Here is a 17,500-nt window from a genome sequence, read left to right as displayed (position 1 = left end):
TACAAAAGCCAGTACAAGAGCAATTGGAAACTCCTTTGGTTTGCCACAATTCTGACCAGATATCCACCGTGGTAAATGTAGAGGAAGAGAGGTTGTGCCCAGATGAGCCAATACTGCACTTTTTCTGAATATCCTTTCTATGCTGTGGTTAAAGAAATATTTTTAAATGTTTAAGAAAAAAAATACACAGGGAAGCCTGCTTGTAGAGAACTGAACATATTAGATAACGTATTCAGTAGACCTTATGGAATGTGGCTACAATCCTAAACCATCAAGTGTTCTGATTACTGTCAAGTTACGCTGAAGAGAACTGTCTCCTCCTAGTGGCCAAAGGTGGATTTGTTTTCCTCCTGAATTTGGGGTAGATTCTTTGATGGAAGAACTGATGGACTTTCAGTTATGGATTTATTTATCCATGTACTAGCTAAGTAGTGAAATGATTGCATTGTCTTATCAACCAACCAACCAGTCAATCAGCAAGCATGTATTAAGGATCCAGTGATGAGCTGCTCAGTGCTAGAGATACAAATTCATAGAGGTTGCCTTCTAATGGGAGAGAAAACATCCATCAGTTATTCAGAATAAGTATAAAGCAAATGGATACAAATGAATAAAAAGTAGTAAAATAGAAGAAATATAAGGTAGTTTGTGAGGGGGGACAATGGCATGTATGGGAATGAGAAAAAACTTCCTGTGTCTTAAAGGAAGAGGGAGATTCTGAGCACGTTCTGGACCTGTGGTGGTCCAATGCAAAGGTGCTAAGACTGGAGATGAAGTGTAATGTGAGAAACAGAGAAAATCAGCTTGGCAGAATTGTAGCGCACAGGAGGAGAGTAATATGCAAGTTTGGGGTCAAGGGGTGAAGGACTTTCAAAACTACATACTTTATAGTTTATTCTAGAGACAATAGGGAGCCACTAGAATTTGAGAAGGGGAGCAACATGGTCAGGCCTGTGCTTAATGAAAATCTCTTTGGTATCAGTGTGGAGTATGGACTAGAGGATTTATTGAGCAGGATGGCAGAATCACTGATGTCAGGAGAGCTGAGAGGTCTAAGGCACCAATCTCAAGCTTGTTTTTCCTTCTTCTAGGATGTTTTCATCTGTGCAGGGAAGCATAGGTTTCAATCCCACTTCTGACATGTCCTGTCCTCTCTTTTTACCAGGAAGCTATGTGGTATAAGAGAAATAATTCTAATTCTGGAATCAAAAAACCTAGGTTCAAATTATATCTCTGATGCTTACTACCTGTGTGATCTTGGGCAAGTTACTTAATTCCTCTAAGCCTCAGTTTCCTTATTTGTAAAATGAGGGAGTTGGAATAAATTGTCTCTTTCTGCTCTAGATTAATAATCCTATATGCTGAATTCTTTAGAATAATAGAAAAAAATGACAACCCGTGTCTTCAGGGAGCTTGAAGTCTGTTTGGGGACATAGTCATAAAAATAAGTTAAGAACAATACAAGATAGTATTTTGGGACATTAAGTGGATAACAGTATGGTGCCAATCTACTAAGCCTGAGACATCACTGATATGAATATACCTCAGGAATCAAGATACCAGGCAAAATCCTTCAGTGGAAACAAAGATCAGAATACTATGCCATATTGAAAATGCATGAAAGGGGGCAGCTAGGTGGCGCAGTGGATAGAGCACTGGCCCTGGATTCAGGAGGACCTGAGTTCAAATCGGGCCTCAGACACATAACACTTACTAGCTGTGTGACCCTGGGCAAATTACTTAACCCCATTGCCTAGCCAAAAAAGAAAAGAAAAGAAAAGAATATGCATGGAAGAGAACAGAATGAAAACCAAAAGGAAACACAGACAAGCTGGACAGCTTTTGTTGAATTTATTACATATTTAGAAGGAAAAGTAGGTTCTACATAATACAGATTTGCAATTTCACATACAAATCTTTCTATTCTATTTTGTATATAGAAATGATTGTTTTATTTGATAATGATTGAGGGGTTTTTTTTAAGTTTCTTTTCTTTCTTTTTTTTTTCCTTAAGAATACCATATCAAAATATATACAGTATAAGAGCTTAACAAGACCCCTGGACTATTTCATGGAAAGTCCAATGAAATTAACTTTTGTTATATTTCTCTTGGATTGTTATCTAACAAAGATTCATATTGGGCCTTCTCATGTGAAGGTAGGGGGTGGACTACAACAGTTCTGTTAAATACAAAATTGTGTGGTATAGTCTATAAGGGCCATCACACTTTAGAGGAGGAGATTTGTGAGCACTAGAGTTCTAGATAAGGAAATGTTTCATGGAGAAGACAGAACTTGGCTTGTACCTTGAAAGACTGTAGGATTTTGATTGAGGAAATAGAAAGATAGGAGGGCATTCCACCTAACGGGAATGCCTGAAGAGACAATTAGGAAGGAACTCAGCAAACATTTTATTGAGTGCCTGACTAGAGCAGAGTTTCTAAATTGAATAGTGGTGGAAAATAAAGTCACATCGATTATGGATGGCCTTTAAACCAACCAGAGTGGCTTATATTGTATATAGTAGGAAATGGAACCATTGAAAGTTTTTGAGCAGATGAGTATCAGAATGATAATGATATTTAAGGAAGTATTGATTTGGCACTTTTAAGCAGGTAATTGGTGGGAAAGAGAGGTGGGGCAAGGCGTCAAGTTAGGGAGACTAGCTTTCACAATAATCCAGGCAAAAGGTGTTGATAGTTTTGAAATAGGAGAGTAGTAACAGTGGGATTATAGATATAGGGAAGGATGGATAGATATGAGAGAGATTTTGAAGGAAAATTGATAGATTCTGATAACTTAACAAATTTCACTAGTGAAGAAGAAGAATGAGTCAGAAATTATCTCAAGCTTTCAAGGCTGAGTGACTGGGGAAATGGTTGGCAGCATTGATGAGTGACAGGGAAATTGGGAGAGAAAGGAAGAGGAGTTTTGTACATGTTGATTTTGAAATGATTTTGATTTGTCTCCTGAACCCTTAGTCCAGCTCTTCTTTTATTCAACATTCCTCCTTCCTTGCCTTCTGTCATTCATTGAACAAACGTTAGTACCAAGTTCTTGCTACACAGGAAACATTTCAAAATGCAGTCTTAAGATCTGATGTTGTATTGTATTCCCACAAATGGTATGTGTTTCCCCTTGACTTCTCAAACTTCAACTACAATGCTAACATTATTATAGCCCTGAACAAATTAAAAGTCTGAAGTTGACTCCAAAGTTGTAATTGAAATGTTTGGTTCTGCACCTTTGCCAGGTTTATTAATACTATTGAACAAGAAAGTAAGTGGATTAACAAAAGAGCATTATTTTATGAAAGGTATAGCTAGTTATATTAGTTTTTCCTCCAGAAAGTTTTTAACTGTGATTAAGTCCTAAAATGTTACCTTGGTATCTCAAATATAGTTTGGAGGTGATCCTGGTTTCTTATATCAGAGTACAAGCTCTAGGAAGTCAAACCAGCCTGGAAAAACTGAGGATGAGCCTGGTGGTGGCTTTCTGTCTCTCTTCTGAGAACAGGCTAGGTCAGGTCAGAGCAGCCAATCACTGTTGGCTGTAAGATTTTTCGGCCACAGGTACTCTTTTTTTGTTTGTTTGTAACTGATGCCTTTTACCTTTACCTGATGTACAATTCTTGTAACACCATCTCTTAAGTTGTTGAAGAGTTGTGTGTGATCTGCATCAGTGGAGAGAATATTTGCACTAGTGAAACCAGATATTTAAATTACTGAAGTAAGCTACTATTTTAGAATTCCCACAGAACTACTCTAGCATAGTTTACTATAGAGATTTTTACTTCACTTTAATTGCTAGGATTTTAAATTTTGATTCTTTTATTGAAATCTTTCTAAAATGCACTGTGTATATGTTTACCTTCCTAAATAGAGTATAATTTAGTCTTTTCTTGACTGAGGGTCATAATTTCAAAAATCAGTTACTGTGATGTGCCATAGATTCAAATGAAAGACAAATCCTTTGTTTTCCCTCACATCTCCTATAAATTAACTGATGTGTGTTAGCTGTCATACTTCCAGAGGGATGCATGGAGAAACATTGGAGGTGTGGCTTTTTAGATGTGGCTTGAGTGGCTTTTTGTAGGTAGTTGGTGCTTTCAAGGTCAATTACAGGTGGCTATTTGGTTCATGCCAATACATGAAAGATAGTCTACATATTTCAGAGTTGGCGGTATTGAAATATAGGTGACTATATATGTTCCACATACACTAAGAGATGTCCCATTCCTTCAAAGGCTACAGTACTTCTCTGTAAGTTGTTGTTTGCCCTACCAAATTGCAAAGCTAGTCTGACTTTTGTTTCTTCATCACTGGCTTATTTCTCCTCTGCTATCAGAATATCTATTGCTTGCCACCCCCATTGCAACCAATTATTGCTACCATTGCCGATTTCCATCTGTCTTTTCTTTCTTATTTTCTCCACTTTTTTCATTTCTTGTTTCTTCAGTGTCCTCTTTTCCCCCCACATTTCTCTGCTTTTGTGTGAGAAGCCTGGCCTTCTTTTGGTAATGGAGACATTAGCAAACCCATTTGAGGACTCCTTTCCTTCTTAGAGGGGAATTGACTGGCTTTCTCTCATAACCTGCAATTTTTGGCTTTTCAGCTTTTATGTCTGCAATGCTTTGTTGCTGTTTCTTTGCCACCAGAAAATGGGGAGGGGTAAGAGTGGGGAGAGTCCAGAGCCATTCCAGAAGGCTGCCCCAGTTTCACTGAAGTGAGATAAAATAGTACAGTTATTTGGGGGAAGTGCCACAAAATGAGCTGTCAACTTTTGTGTCCATTTGGCATTTTGGCTTAGAAATAACCAACTTTGGCCCACTATAAAAAGCAAGAATAAAATCTTACTATGTCAAATAGCATTACAGATCATTATTTTTCATGTTATTTTTATGTATTGTTGGGTGACCCATAGGAAGAGTGTTTGATTATAAATAATTTACTCTAACATCATTTTCTCTGACCCCTTCTTATTATAAATCTTTATACAAAAAGTACTTGTATGTTCTTTGCATTGCTGGTAGAGGGGATTAGTTGAGCTGTCCCTTCAGTTTTCCTGTTTTCTTGTTACCCTTTATACGTCAGATAACCTTCCAGTTTTTCATGACAGGAACTAATGCCCATCCACCAAAATCAAACAACACAGTGTATGAAATGTTAGAAACTTGTAGGAAGAAAATAGTTTTTACACACACACACACACACACACACACACACACACACACACACACACGAATGACATCTCCCACTTGTTCCTGTTTGATTCAGAATGTTGCTTTTCATATAGTGTAGAAAAGCTTGGCATAAATTTTTTTTTATCTTGAGCACCTAGAGCTTTGTAACAGTGTTTTTATTATAACTGAATTTCTCTAAAACAAAGCACCTTGCCATTTCAGTTTGTTGTTACAGGATTTTACAAGTATTCAATACACCAAAATTTTATTAATTTGTAATTACAAGACTTGGTATTCATTTAACTAAGTTTGAATTACCTGATCAAAAATGATTGTAGAACAGCTTGTGGGTTTGGAAATAATTGCTTATAAATTAGATGCTACAGATATTAGCAAAAAATTTTATTGTGTAAATTAGTTTACTAGAATTTTTAAAAATTGAACTGCATTTTTTTCTAAAGATAAATTCATAAATGATATAGGTCTGAACTTGACTTTTCCCTTTGTATACACTCCTATAATTTGTGGATAGTTTTTTCATTTAGCACTCTACAAGGAGCAAGCAATCTGTATTATCCTTTTAAAAGTAGTCGCTAGCAGCAGCTAGGTGGCGCAGTGGATAGAGTGCAGGCCCTGGAGTCAGGAGGACCTGATTTCAAATCTGGTCTCAGACACATAATGCTCACTAGCTGTGTGACTCTGGGCAAGTCACTTAACCCCAATTGCCTCATATTTTTAAAAAAAAAGTAGTCACTAATCATTCCTTCACTTTGTATGGAGAAAACAAAAATCTCGAAAGTTCTTAGTTTCCTTTCCAGTGCTTATGATATGTTTTTTTTTTCTTTTTCTAATTCTAACATTTTTAAGAGCCATCATCTTACTGAGGACATCATAAATTTAAAATATCATGAAGTTAACTTCAAAGTAAGGTAAAGGAGTTTTTGTATCTACCCAAAAGGAGCACTGGATCTCTAGAGCTGTTGTAGAGAACCATGTCCAATTTATATCAACCTTAAGGACTCAAATACTCTTCAAATAAGGGCTCTTAACTTAGGATATATGACCTTGTTTTTAAAACAACTGTAACTATTTATACATGGGGGGGTTTTGTGATCCTGTGTATTTTATTTTATGTATTTCAAAACAGCAGTTTGAGCAAGGGGTCCATGACACGAAAAAAGTTAAGAACCCCTGCTATAGAATAAGGGTAGATGCTTGATTTGAAACTTATATGAAAACTTTCATAGAGACTTAACAATTACAATTAGTTTTCAGTTCTGGAAACAAAATAGTTTCCAGTTAGAATTAAAGAAATGATACTGTCTCAAAACAGGAATAGTTTGAATTTTAGTGTTATAAATGTAGATGCTAAAATTATTGGAATTTTACTTGTTTTCTAATTTACAAAACTTACTTAGCTTGAATAATTTAGTATAACTGTTGTTACTTACAAACTTTGCTTTAAAGGAAATTTTATTTAGTTATGTTTTCTTTCTAAGTATATGAAATCCCTTTGTTTTCCTTTTGTTTGGTAATGACAGAGGCCAACAGTGTTTAGAAATCAATCCTACTCATATTTGAATTGACGAATTAATTATTTAATTAATATTGGCTTTCTGACATAAGTCCTCTAGGAAAGATAGGGAAAAGAGCTAAGAAAGTTTTGAGGGCCCAAGAGACCCAGAACAAGGCATCAGTATGACTTGGGTGAGTTGCTATCCTTTGGAGACATTGAACCCTGCTTGTAACATAGGGGTCTTGACACTGGAGACTTGACTTTTCACAAAATAAATATCTCTATGCCATGGAAAGCTGAATTTTCTTACATTAAAAGTATCTTTTTTTTTAAAGTACCTCTCATAAAATAATATTCAAAAATACCCTCACCAGCTCCCACCACCAGTGTCTAGTTGGCTGGTTTCTTATTTTGCCTCTTCCTAATCCCTGCTCTGCTGAGACCCAGACTTAGAAAAATATATAAAGCCAACTATTAAAATTGCCAGTGACTTTTTTTTAACCATACTTATCATCTAGCATAGTTGAAAATCACTCATTTGAAACAGAATATAGAGAATATTTTGATCATACTTTAGATGGTCCTCAAATAGGCCTAGACTTGTACCTATTTGTATCTAGTTACCTGCTGGTTTAGAGGGAGATAAGCCTGGCCTATCATATGCATTGGTCTCTGTGCAGTGCCTAAAACATCTGTGAAGCAACCCGTCCCCCCCAAAAAAAGCCCCCCACAACATATACATGTGTTTTTAATAATATCTGTATATGTCCCTGCATGTATTGGGTTATACTTGTGTGTATGCATATGTGCACATATATATGCACATGTATACATACATATAATTAAGCACACAGATATATAATGTTTTAGCTTGCAAAATGATAGTTTTTTGATATTCAATTTCCTCCCACAGAATAATGTTGGAGATGATGAGAACTGAATTAAAGCTTACTTTCTTTCACAGAATTCCTCAGAGAGAGAAGACTGTAATAATGACGAGCCCCCTAGGAAGATAATACCAGAGAAGAATTCACTTAGACAGGTATGAAATTCTTTAAATACACACACACACACACACACACACACACACACACTGCAATAGCAAAACAAAACAAACAACAATCCTCAACTTTCCATTCTCTGCTCTGGAGTTTGAATTCTTAGAATTTAGACTGGCTTTACGTATCTGTATGTAGATATATATAGATATATAAATTTCTAGTCTTTAAAAAAAATCACTTCACAATATCTGTGGGTGAACGAATACATGACAGTCAATTTCTTACATATGATGAAATCATAATGAAGGTAAGATTCCTTGTGCAGGAAAAACAACTTGATTTTTTCATTGGGCATGGTCAATATTTGGCTTAATTATAAAGGAAAGTCATTTATGTAATTTGTTTATCAAGCCTGACAGACCTAAAGTGGAAACTAACTTCATTTTAGTTATGGTGGTGCTTTTTCTCCTTTCCATCTCATTTTTCCCAGATAGACAGAACAGAGACAGACAGAAAGAGAGAGACAGAATTAGTTGTGTGTATGTGTTGGGATGTCATTGATTCTCCATATCTTTTCCAGTTTGCTTCAAAGATGTACACATTCTACCTGTGAAGGTTTAGTTTTGTGGTGCCATTTTTTACAGAATTAAGAAATTCTGTAAACAACAGAGAAAGTCAGTATGGTCATGAGAGTGTCCCAAAGGTGGAAAGAAATGCTTATTTCTCTGTTACTACTGTTTTCTACCATCTTTCCTTGGTACCAAATGAATGTGCAAATAAATTGCTTCCAAAAGCCATAGTTTCTGTGATCTTAACTTAGATTCCTACCCACCTGGATGGTGAACCTCATTTTTATTTTGTAGCACTTCCATTGAAGATGGTTTTCAAGGGGACCAACAGCGTCAATAGCTGTCTTGTATCTTTCAGTCTGTCTCTTTCTATATGTCTCTGTCTTTCTGAATAAGTCTCTCTCTCTCTCTCTCTCTCTCTCTCTCTCTCTCTCTCTCTCTCTCTCTCTCTCTCTCTCTCTCCATTCATAACTAAAAAGAGGTCAGTTTCATTTTGGGTCTGCCAGATTTGATAAACAAATTATATAATCCTCAGCAACAGCAATTTCAATTTATATAGTGTCATGGCACTGTTCTGGGCTCTAGTTTACATATCAATATCTCTACATATAGATACAAACATACACATATATACATACAATATTAATTTCAGGAATATAGACTTAAAGTCCATTGTATCTTTATTTTTTTCTACAGTGGATTTAATTCTTTTTCAGTAAGTACTGCGTTCCATTTTGTAAATAAATTGCCTTGATGGAGTTTGTTCATTTTAGTAGATTTTGGGGAGAGTTATTTGTTTGTTTTAATTAAGTATCAGTAATATTGAGATATATTGTAACTTGGTCACTTGAAGGTGAAAAGCTATTTAACCTATACATCTGAATAGAAATACTTTATTGAGTTAGATAAAATTAGAGGTGGGAACACTGTAACTATTATACAGAAACAACTGTCAGTTAACAATGACATGAGAAAAAAAGTTTTGGCAACTTTATTTAAGCTAACAAACGAATTTTCACTCTGCAAAGTTATAAATTAATTTTAATAGGCTGGTCCAGATGGTCCATTTGGAAAATGGATAGGCTGATCTGTTGAAAATTAAACTAAATTTATCTCTCTCAGACTTCAAACTGAAGCAAAAGAGAAAATTGTACCCATTAAGTCCAGCACATACAGATGGACCAGCAGGTCACACATGGGACTAATCTGATTCATTTAAAAAATAAATGTGTGAGTTATTGAATTATTTTACAGTTGCAAGTTGTGTTGTATGCAGTATTTGAAAGGGATTGAATTTTTTTCTGTACTCTTTTTTTAGCAGCTTTTCCCTCCTCCCTCCATTTAATTCAACAACTTCCTTGCCCACCCTCTCTCTAAATGACTTTTCTAATACCTATCACTCAGTGTCGAGATCCAAGCACTAGAGATTAATTAGGTCATGACGCTTTTCCCTCCTCCTTCCTTTGTCAAGGGTTTTTATCTCTATTCTCTTTATGAAGAGCATGAACTCAGTGTTCTCCTAAAGAGAAATGGCCTTTAGAAATAGGAAAGTAAGAGATCCTCCTGGGGCTCTCAGAGCCTTTTAGCTCCTGGGTGTTTAACAGCTCCATGAATGTAGATTTGTAAATTTATTGCAGTGCCATCTGGTTTTTTGCTTCAACCAGATTACTGTTGGCTTGTAGCTGTCTTTTGTGGTGGTCACTCCCTAGGAGCTTGCCCTCCCAATCTTAGGGATGAGTGATGAATAGCAGGGGTCAACATAAGCAGGTCACAGGGCAGCTGTCCAAGACTGCCCTGAACTTGATTACCCCACTTTTGTGGTTTTGTTTTGTTTTTAAAGATAAGGAATAGTGCAGGTTGTTTAAACTCCCCCTTCCCTCTGTTGAATGGAGTAATAATGAAGTGCCATTTGCTGTTATTGGTTTGTTCAGCAGACAAGCTCTGTTGGGGAAAGATGTGTCAAAGGTGCCTTGTGGGCTAGTACTGTGTAAGCAGGATTTGAATCGTGTAAGCTGTACTTCAGGTCAGCCCCCTAACTTGGTATTGTTGATCCAGAGCATTCTGGTAGGATTTCAAGAACCTCTTCTGTATTTTTAGAAAGTTTTATCTTTCTCTTTTGCAGTATATGAGCATAGTTACACTGTAACACTATACCATTTTAAACTAAACTTACAGTTTTCAAAGATTATTTGAAATCTTTTAAGATCCTTGAGAAAAGGCCATTATCGCTGTGAGAGTAGCTTAGAAAAGTATTTGAATACTGAAAGTAGTAGCCCAGAGACACTACTGCCTTTTTTATCCAGACAGGTCATTTTGTCTGCCTGATTTCTCTTGTTTCATTTCTAACAGCAGGGAATAAGGGCAACAGGAAAGAGAAGCAACATACCCTTTTAGGGGAAAGTTAATGTTCTTTCACTTTTATAAACTTCACCTTTCCTTTTGATTCTAAAAATATGGATTACAATTTGACTCACATATGAAGTGACCAAAGGTTTTTTTCTACTTTTCACCTTTAAGGTATTAAGTCATGAAAATGTATCTACTACTTTCTTAGTTTTCTGTCCTGTCTACAAACAGGAAAAAAGCCTGGGGAGGAATATATTAAAGTACGAGTTACCTTATGAAAATACGGTCTTACGGTATGCTAGTTCTTCTCTTGCTTCTGTATTAGTGCTAATAAGATCTGTCAGCCTAAGCCTTTCTCTGTAATTGAGTAAATTGTGACCACTGTCTAATCCTTCCTATACCCCCCTGCCCTTTGTGTATGTGTCCACTTACCATCCTGAGAACGTGGGCAGTGATAAATAAAGCATTCATCAGAGTTCTCTAAACTCTTTGAAAGCAGCATGATGCCAGCCCTCTAGTTATATTTCTTTAAGTGTTTACGTTTTTCTGTATTCTTTCTCTTGTATGGCTGGAACCCTGGGGGTGCAAAGCCATGAGAGAGGCCAAGATGCTAACAAAGTAGCTGTCCCCCTTGTTAGCTAGTTCCTTTATTCTTTAAAAACAAGATAAAAACCATCTGGCTCAGGGCATTACATTTTCCTCCCCCGTGCACCTCTATAGAGGGAGAGTTCACCTGCAGTGAGGGTTTACATTGATTAGGGAGGGAGCAGTAATTCAAGCCTCCATCCTCTTCAAGGATACTTTGCAGTCTTTAAAGGTGCTGACCCACTGAGTTAAACTGTCAAGGGAGGATAAAAAAGTAGCTTCATCCCGGGAGGTAACAGCTGCCAGGTTTTCAACACCTTGCACGCTGCTGGAAAAATGTCACAATTGTCAGCAGAAAGAAAAATGACTTGGTTGTCATCTTCTGTTAATGACAGGACCTTATAAAAGGAAGGATTTAAACCTCTTAGAAACAGCAAGTAGTCGTTTTCCCTGCTCTTCTCCACCCCCATTAAAATGTTTAAATCCTGGGTTGTTCCAAGTAACCAATATCTTGGAATGACTCCATAGAAGCAGCAACAAGCAAGTTACATGAGTTTAAATAGCCCAGTATAAGCATGGCAGTGCAGTGGGCATAGCTTCTTTACACAGTTGGATGAGTAAGAGGAAAAAGTAGCACATCACCAGCACACAAAATGACATTATAGTGTGTATTAGCAAAACAACAACAAAAAAAGTCAAATTCATAAGCCAGTGAACTGAAAGAAAACATACTGTATTTCTGCTCTTTGGAGGACAATTTGTTTTCAAGCAGCATCCAGATGGGTAAATACCACAACATTTCTTTTTTGCAAGAAATCCAGTTCTTCCTTTAAAAAAAAAATATCTAGCAGCATTTACTTCATTTAATAGCTGTAGTGTTTGGATATGATAGCATTCCCTTCTTTCTGATTTGATTGATGAAAAAAACTCCAAGAATTTAATGAAGTCTTTGATATCAGGCAGGAAGATTTTTTTCCTATTTGTTTTAGGTTAGTCATTTTAATTGTGTTGAGTAATTAGAAGGTACACACAGCCAAGGGAGCTTTGTTATGATAATTGCTCAAGAAAAACCCATTCCCTATCCTATCTACCATTGCCTTGTGTTAAAGCACTTTCTCCCTCTAGTGGTAATATTAAGGACTTTGGCTTGGCACTAAGCAAGGTGTAATTGCAATATGACAAACTATGCTTAAGGGACTCTCCTGTAAATACTTTAGTTTGGATTTTGGCATTATTTCATTATATATCTTTTTTTCTTTAAAAACTTGGAGTTTTTTTTTCCTAGAGTGCATTGGGCTTCCGATAGGGGGAAAAAATGCCTGAAATGTTTATTAAAAAAACCCACAATGCATTCTGGGTAATGTTTTGCAGCTTGACTTAATTTTAGTCATCTATTTTAATTACCTATTTATAAAAATGCTTTTGTATTTGTAGACATTATTTAATACTTTCGCAAAAGCACCTCATTTGAAATAAATAAATAAATTGCATTTATTTTAAATAGTCCATGTAAAAGACCTTAAAGGTAATTAATGCAGGTCTCTTAAGTGAGACAAAAGTGATCTTCCCAAGTCTGATGAAGTGATTTGTTTATATAACTTCCCGCTTCTGCTGTATTCTTTAGAGTCTAATAACTTAAAAAAAACATTGCTGGCAATTTGTGCTTAGCTACAAAAACTCTTCAAAAAGAAGCAATTTAATAAACCAGTTTTCTTAAAATTACTTGGAGGAAGGAAGACTATATAGGGGGTTGGTATTTTTGTTTATTTTTATTTCAGTGTAACCATTCTTTGATAAATTGTGTAATCACAGACTTAGTAGGGAAAAATATTATTGAACTCCTGGGTTGCAATGACCATAAAAAGTATATTTTCATACAGAAGCTTGAGCTACTGTGTATAAATTATAAAGGAAATAGCATTTATGCTTGTCAAAATCCATATGGACTTAATTCTGTTTTGTACTCAACACTTAATCTGGACACAGCATTTTTTTTAAAGACTGTTGTGCCTAGCTACAGAAGTCCTAAAAGAATCTACCCTAAAAGCAATACAAAATGAGATCAACTACAGCTCTGCATTCATTGAACTAGATTCTGTAGCATCTGTGGTACTTTTAAAGACCAGTTCCTGCTTGCCTAAGATGTTGCTTTGTGCACTTGCTTTTTCTACATCACATTCTTGCTCTTCACATAATTGGATGCTATCATATATCTGTAAGGTTCCCTCACCCTTATCTCTCACCCATTTTCATTATACTGTATCTTGTTTTGCTATAGGGTTGCTTAACAGACTTCTGAAGCAGCTCTTTGCAAGGGTAAAAGAATGCAGCCTAGTAACAAGTTTGTGTCATTTTAAATATATACCTCCTAGTAAATAAGGAGAAGTCTGGCAATCAATCCCTTTTAGTGTGTTATATGTTTCACCTGACAACTAAACCTTCTATTGATTAGCCATTACTTTGTTAGATAATCCTATGTCATTGAATCCATTGTAAAAAATTAAACTCTTTAAAATGTTTTACCCTAGCAGCAGTGGGAAAATTGAAAACTTGTTCAGAATTACAGCCTGCTTTCACAGAGAAGGTAGTTTTCAGCAAGCAGGCATCTCACCAGTTTATGCTTGCGTGCTTTATATGCAATATAAAATCTTATTAAACCACTCCGACACAGAATTCTCTGCCTCTGGTTCAGAAATGAAGCCACCTTTTCAAACATTGCAATAGTGCAGAAACCTATGTTGCCTGCAGCTATTTTGAGTATTGACTGATTTGCGTTTCACCTTAGAAGTGTTGTTGTAATAGTGAGTCGCTGAATTTATTTACCCCCTTTTCTCTACTGAGATCAAAGGGCTTTCACAAGTTTTAACTCATTGATTCTTATGAACAGACAGGAGTAGTACACCCCGTTTTACAGAAGGAACAAATAGGGGTAAAGTAGTCAAGTAATTTGCCTCTATCTTCACTTTGGTAAAGCCCCCACATGCAAAAGAAAGGAATCCTGATTCTGTTCAGTGTTCAAGCTGCACTGTTTCCTTTCTAAAAAGTAGTAATTTTGGAGGAAAACAAAATAGCCTTTAACAACTTACTGCTTGCTAAGACTTAAATTTCAATTTCAGTTCTTTCCAAAGTGTTAATGACCTCTCAGATGCCTTAAAACAATCCAGGGATCTTTGTGGTTTGTATTTTTTATGATGCAGTAAATGTTTGTTGTGTGAACAGTTGCAAAAGAAATATTGAACCCTGAGCACAAAACGTAAGTGTTTAAATGCACTCTGTTAGAACTTTTAAAATATTTATTGTGCAATAACCACATTTTAATGTTAAAATTGTATGTTTAATAAAACAATTGGATTGATATCTTAGGTGAGTAAATTCAGAAAATATTAACTTGGCTAAATCGAAAATAAGCTTGATGATGATGGCATAGTATACATGCCTTCTGTCTTCCCGTATATACCTTCTCTCTTCCCGAGAGCTTTCCTTATCTAATTGCTGAGAAAATGAATTAATATAAAAGAAAAAATCTCCTCAACTTTAATGTGAGCTATAAGAGGAGTTATCTGAGTTTCTTCTTCATTTCTATCATTATTTTAAACACAAAAATAATTCTATCATTCACATCATCTTCAGATACAATAGAACTGTTCTGGCATCGGCCAGAGTTGTAATAACTAACATGCAAACTTGCCACATGGTATTAATGTTTCATCTTCATCTTCATTTGCCATACTGCAGTTATGATGTATATCCTGAGCAACAACACCAGTCATGCTTAACTACTGGTTTTAATATACTGATATATTCATTAGGGACTAAAATTAACCTATCAGATTATTTTCTTTGCCCCATCTTAATTTGGATCTTATCCTTTTCTAACAAAATTGGAGCCTTAACATACATCGTATTATCACTTGGAAGATTCCATGACCTGTTTATCTTTTTCTCAGGAGTAATATTAAAGTTTGTTATAAATATTTTCTTGTTTCCCTGAACCATAAGCTTACTTCTCCCTCATTTTATGCCTTGGCTTTTAAAAAGAAGATGGGATAATAATAACAACTGGCATTTACATAGCACTTTAAGGCTTGCAAAAAGCACTTTACACACAGTATCTCATTTGATCCCTTCATCAACCCTGAAAAGTAGGTACTGTTGGCATTATCAGCCCTGTTTCACAGATGAAGAAACTAAGGTACAGAGGGGCTATTATAACTCTATCATGATCATGCAGTCAGTGGTAGGAGGAGGCTCCATCCCCAGGTTTCTCCCAAGTCCCTGTCTGATGTTCTTCTACCATACCACGCTGCCTTAGATAGAAATCAACACATTGTGCATCTGTCCAGGGTAGGAGTTGCTCTGTATTTAATAAAGCCCAAAGAAAAGATTGTGAATTAGAATTTTTATAACTTACAAATTCAAGATTAATGGAAGAATTAAAAAGATGGTTCTTTGTTTTGCAGAGAAGCTTGGGGTTATTAAAAGCACTACGTAATTTCCCAGAAGCAATTCAACCTACTCTCTTCCTATTCAGTTCAGGTTTCTGTTTGTTGTCCATCTGCAATGTCTAGCTGAGAGCTACAGTCTGATAAACAAACTTCATTCAAATTTATATCTCAGTCTGGACAATATGCATTCTTCATCCCCTTGGTGTCTCCTGTTTGGCAGTTAGACTGAACTCTTGATGGTTATGTACCTTGCTTACTTAGGAACACTATAGTCTTCTAGAACTTGGTGCAGTCAACAAAATGGCATCTACAAAGAGGAGTATTTGGAAGACCTCACTATCTATGAGGAATCCTTCTTCCATTAGACTATGTGCTGAACAGTCTCCAAGATAGCACCAGACATCTTTGGCAAGAATATGTCCCTCTAATTTTCTGCCTCAGTTGATAATAACTAGCCAATAAAGTTTTTGTTACATCTTTCAAAGAATCTTACATGATTTTGGCATAAGTATAAGGGATACCTTGTGGTAGGAGAGCTTGTAGGCTACAACAATGGTATCAAACTCAGAGAGAAAGGGATCTCTGTGGGCTGCATATTGACTTAAGAAAACCACAGATTAGCATTATCCTTGTTGTATTTTTATTTATTTTATTAAATGGTTTCCTGGTTACATTTTAATCTGGTGGAATTTTGAGATTAAATTTCACCCCTCTGGTCTGCAAAATTATATTTTAGGGTCATAGATGTAGAACATAGAAGGGACCTCAGAGTCTATCTAGCAAGCCTCTTTATTTTGCATATGGGGAAACTAAGGCTCAGAGAGGTTAAATGACTTGCCCACAGTCACACGGATAAGCATCAGAGGTTGAATTTGAACCCAGTTCCTCTCATTCCAGAGCTGGTACCGTTTCTACTGAACCATGCTGCCCTTTATTAGTGAAGGTTGTGAAGGAGAAGCAACACAAAATATATCATCAAAGAGAAGAGCTGAAAAAGAAATGGACTGATCATAGGGATAATCAGTGGACAATTCATATTCTCTATTTGTATCCATGCAATGTCACTGTTAGGGGAAATTCTTCAGTATGTTGGATGGACCATTTTGGAGGATCATGGGATCATACATCTAGAGATGGAACAGATTGCAGGATTTCGTCATAGACCAGTATTGTCAAGGATGAAAATGCATGCATGGGTTGAAATATAGTTGGATAAATTGCCCATATCATTGAGCTCACAACTCCATCAAAGTAGGATTTTTAGCAGTTTCCTCTGAAACTTTCAAAAAAAGTGTCCTCAACATATACCTCCATTAATTCTTGATCCTGACTAATAATTGTGATTTACAGGTACAAGTAATGGTTCGTTGTATGTGGGATATAAAGTAAATGCAGAATTTATAGAATTATTTCTCCTATACCAAAATGTGCAGATTTATAAGGTGAGTAGTGTTTCTGTATTGAAACTTTTTTAAAAAAATCTTTTCACAGACTTACAATAGCTGTGCCAGACTCTGCTTAAACCAAGAAACTGTATGTCTAGCAAGTACTGCTATGAAGACTGAAAATTGTGTGGCCAAAGTAAGTAATATTGAAAATCAGTAGTGTGCCAGTTGCTACCCAGGAGAATTATTTTCATCCAGTGTGGCTGTAAACAAAAGTTACTTTAGGATTGCCGATTTTAGAAATGATACAAGTGAACATCATTTCTCTGTCATGTTGTTATATGATGAGTTGCAGCAAATTAGGGACAAGAAATTGGGTTTTCCAGTGCTTCAACTGCAATGGAATCTGTTGCAAGGGATTTATGTCAAGATTTGTTTAAGATGAACTCTCATTTGTTGCCTGGATAGTTC

General features: G+C 36.0%; 1 protein-coding gene across 4 annotated transcripts in view; it reads left to right on the top strand.

Annotated features, from left to right (window-relative positions):
* Positions 1–17,500, top strand: part of BTRC (beta-transducin repeat containing E3 ubiquitin protein ligase) — a 193,904-nt gene that overhangs the window by 95,706 nt on the left and 80,698 nt on the right. For all 4 annotated transcript variants that reach the window (XM_020966967.2, XM_020966949.2, XM_020966957.2 and 1 more), the window contains 2 exons: positions 7,663–7,740; positions 17,136–17,225. In XM_020966967.2, the coding sequence (XP_020822626.1) occupies positions 7,663–7,740; positions 17,136–17,225 (168 nt within the window). The remainder of the gene's footprint in view (positions 1–7,662; positions 7,741–17,135; positions 17,226–17,500) is intronic.

This window comes from Phascolarctos cinereus, unplaced genomic scaffold, assembly GCF_003287225.1.
Source record: "Phascolarctos cinereus isolate Bilbo 61053 unplaced genomic scaffold, phaCin_HiC Scaffold_3;HRSCAF=262, whole genome shotgun sequence".
Classification (NCBI taxonomy): Eukaryota; Metazoa; Chordata; class Mammalia; order Diprotodontia; family Phascolarctidae; genus Phascolarctos; species Phascolarctos cinereus.
This window is presented reverse-complemented; position numbering and strand designations above follow the sequence as displayed.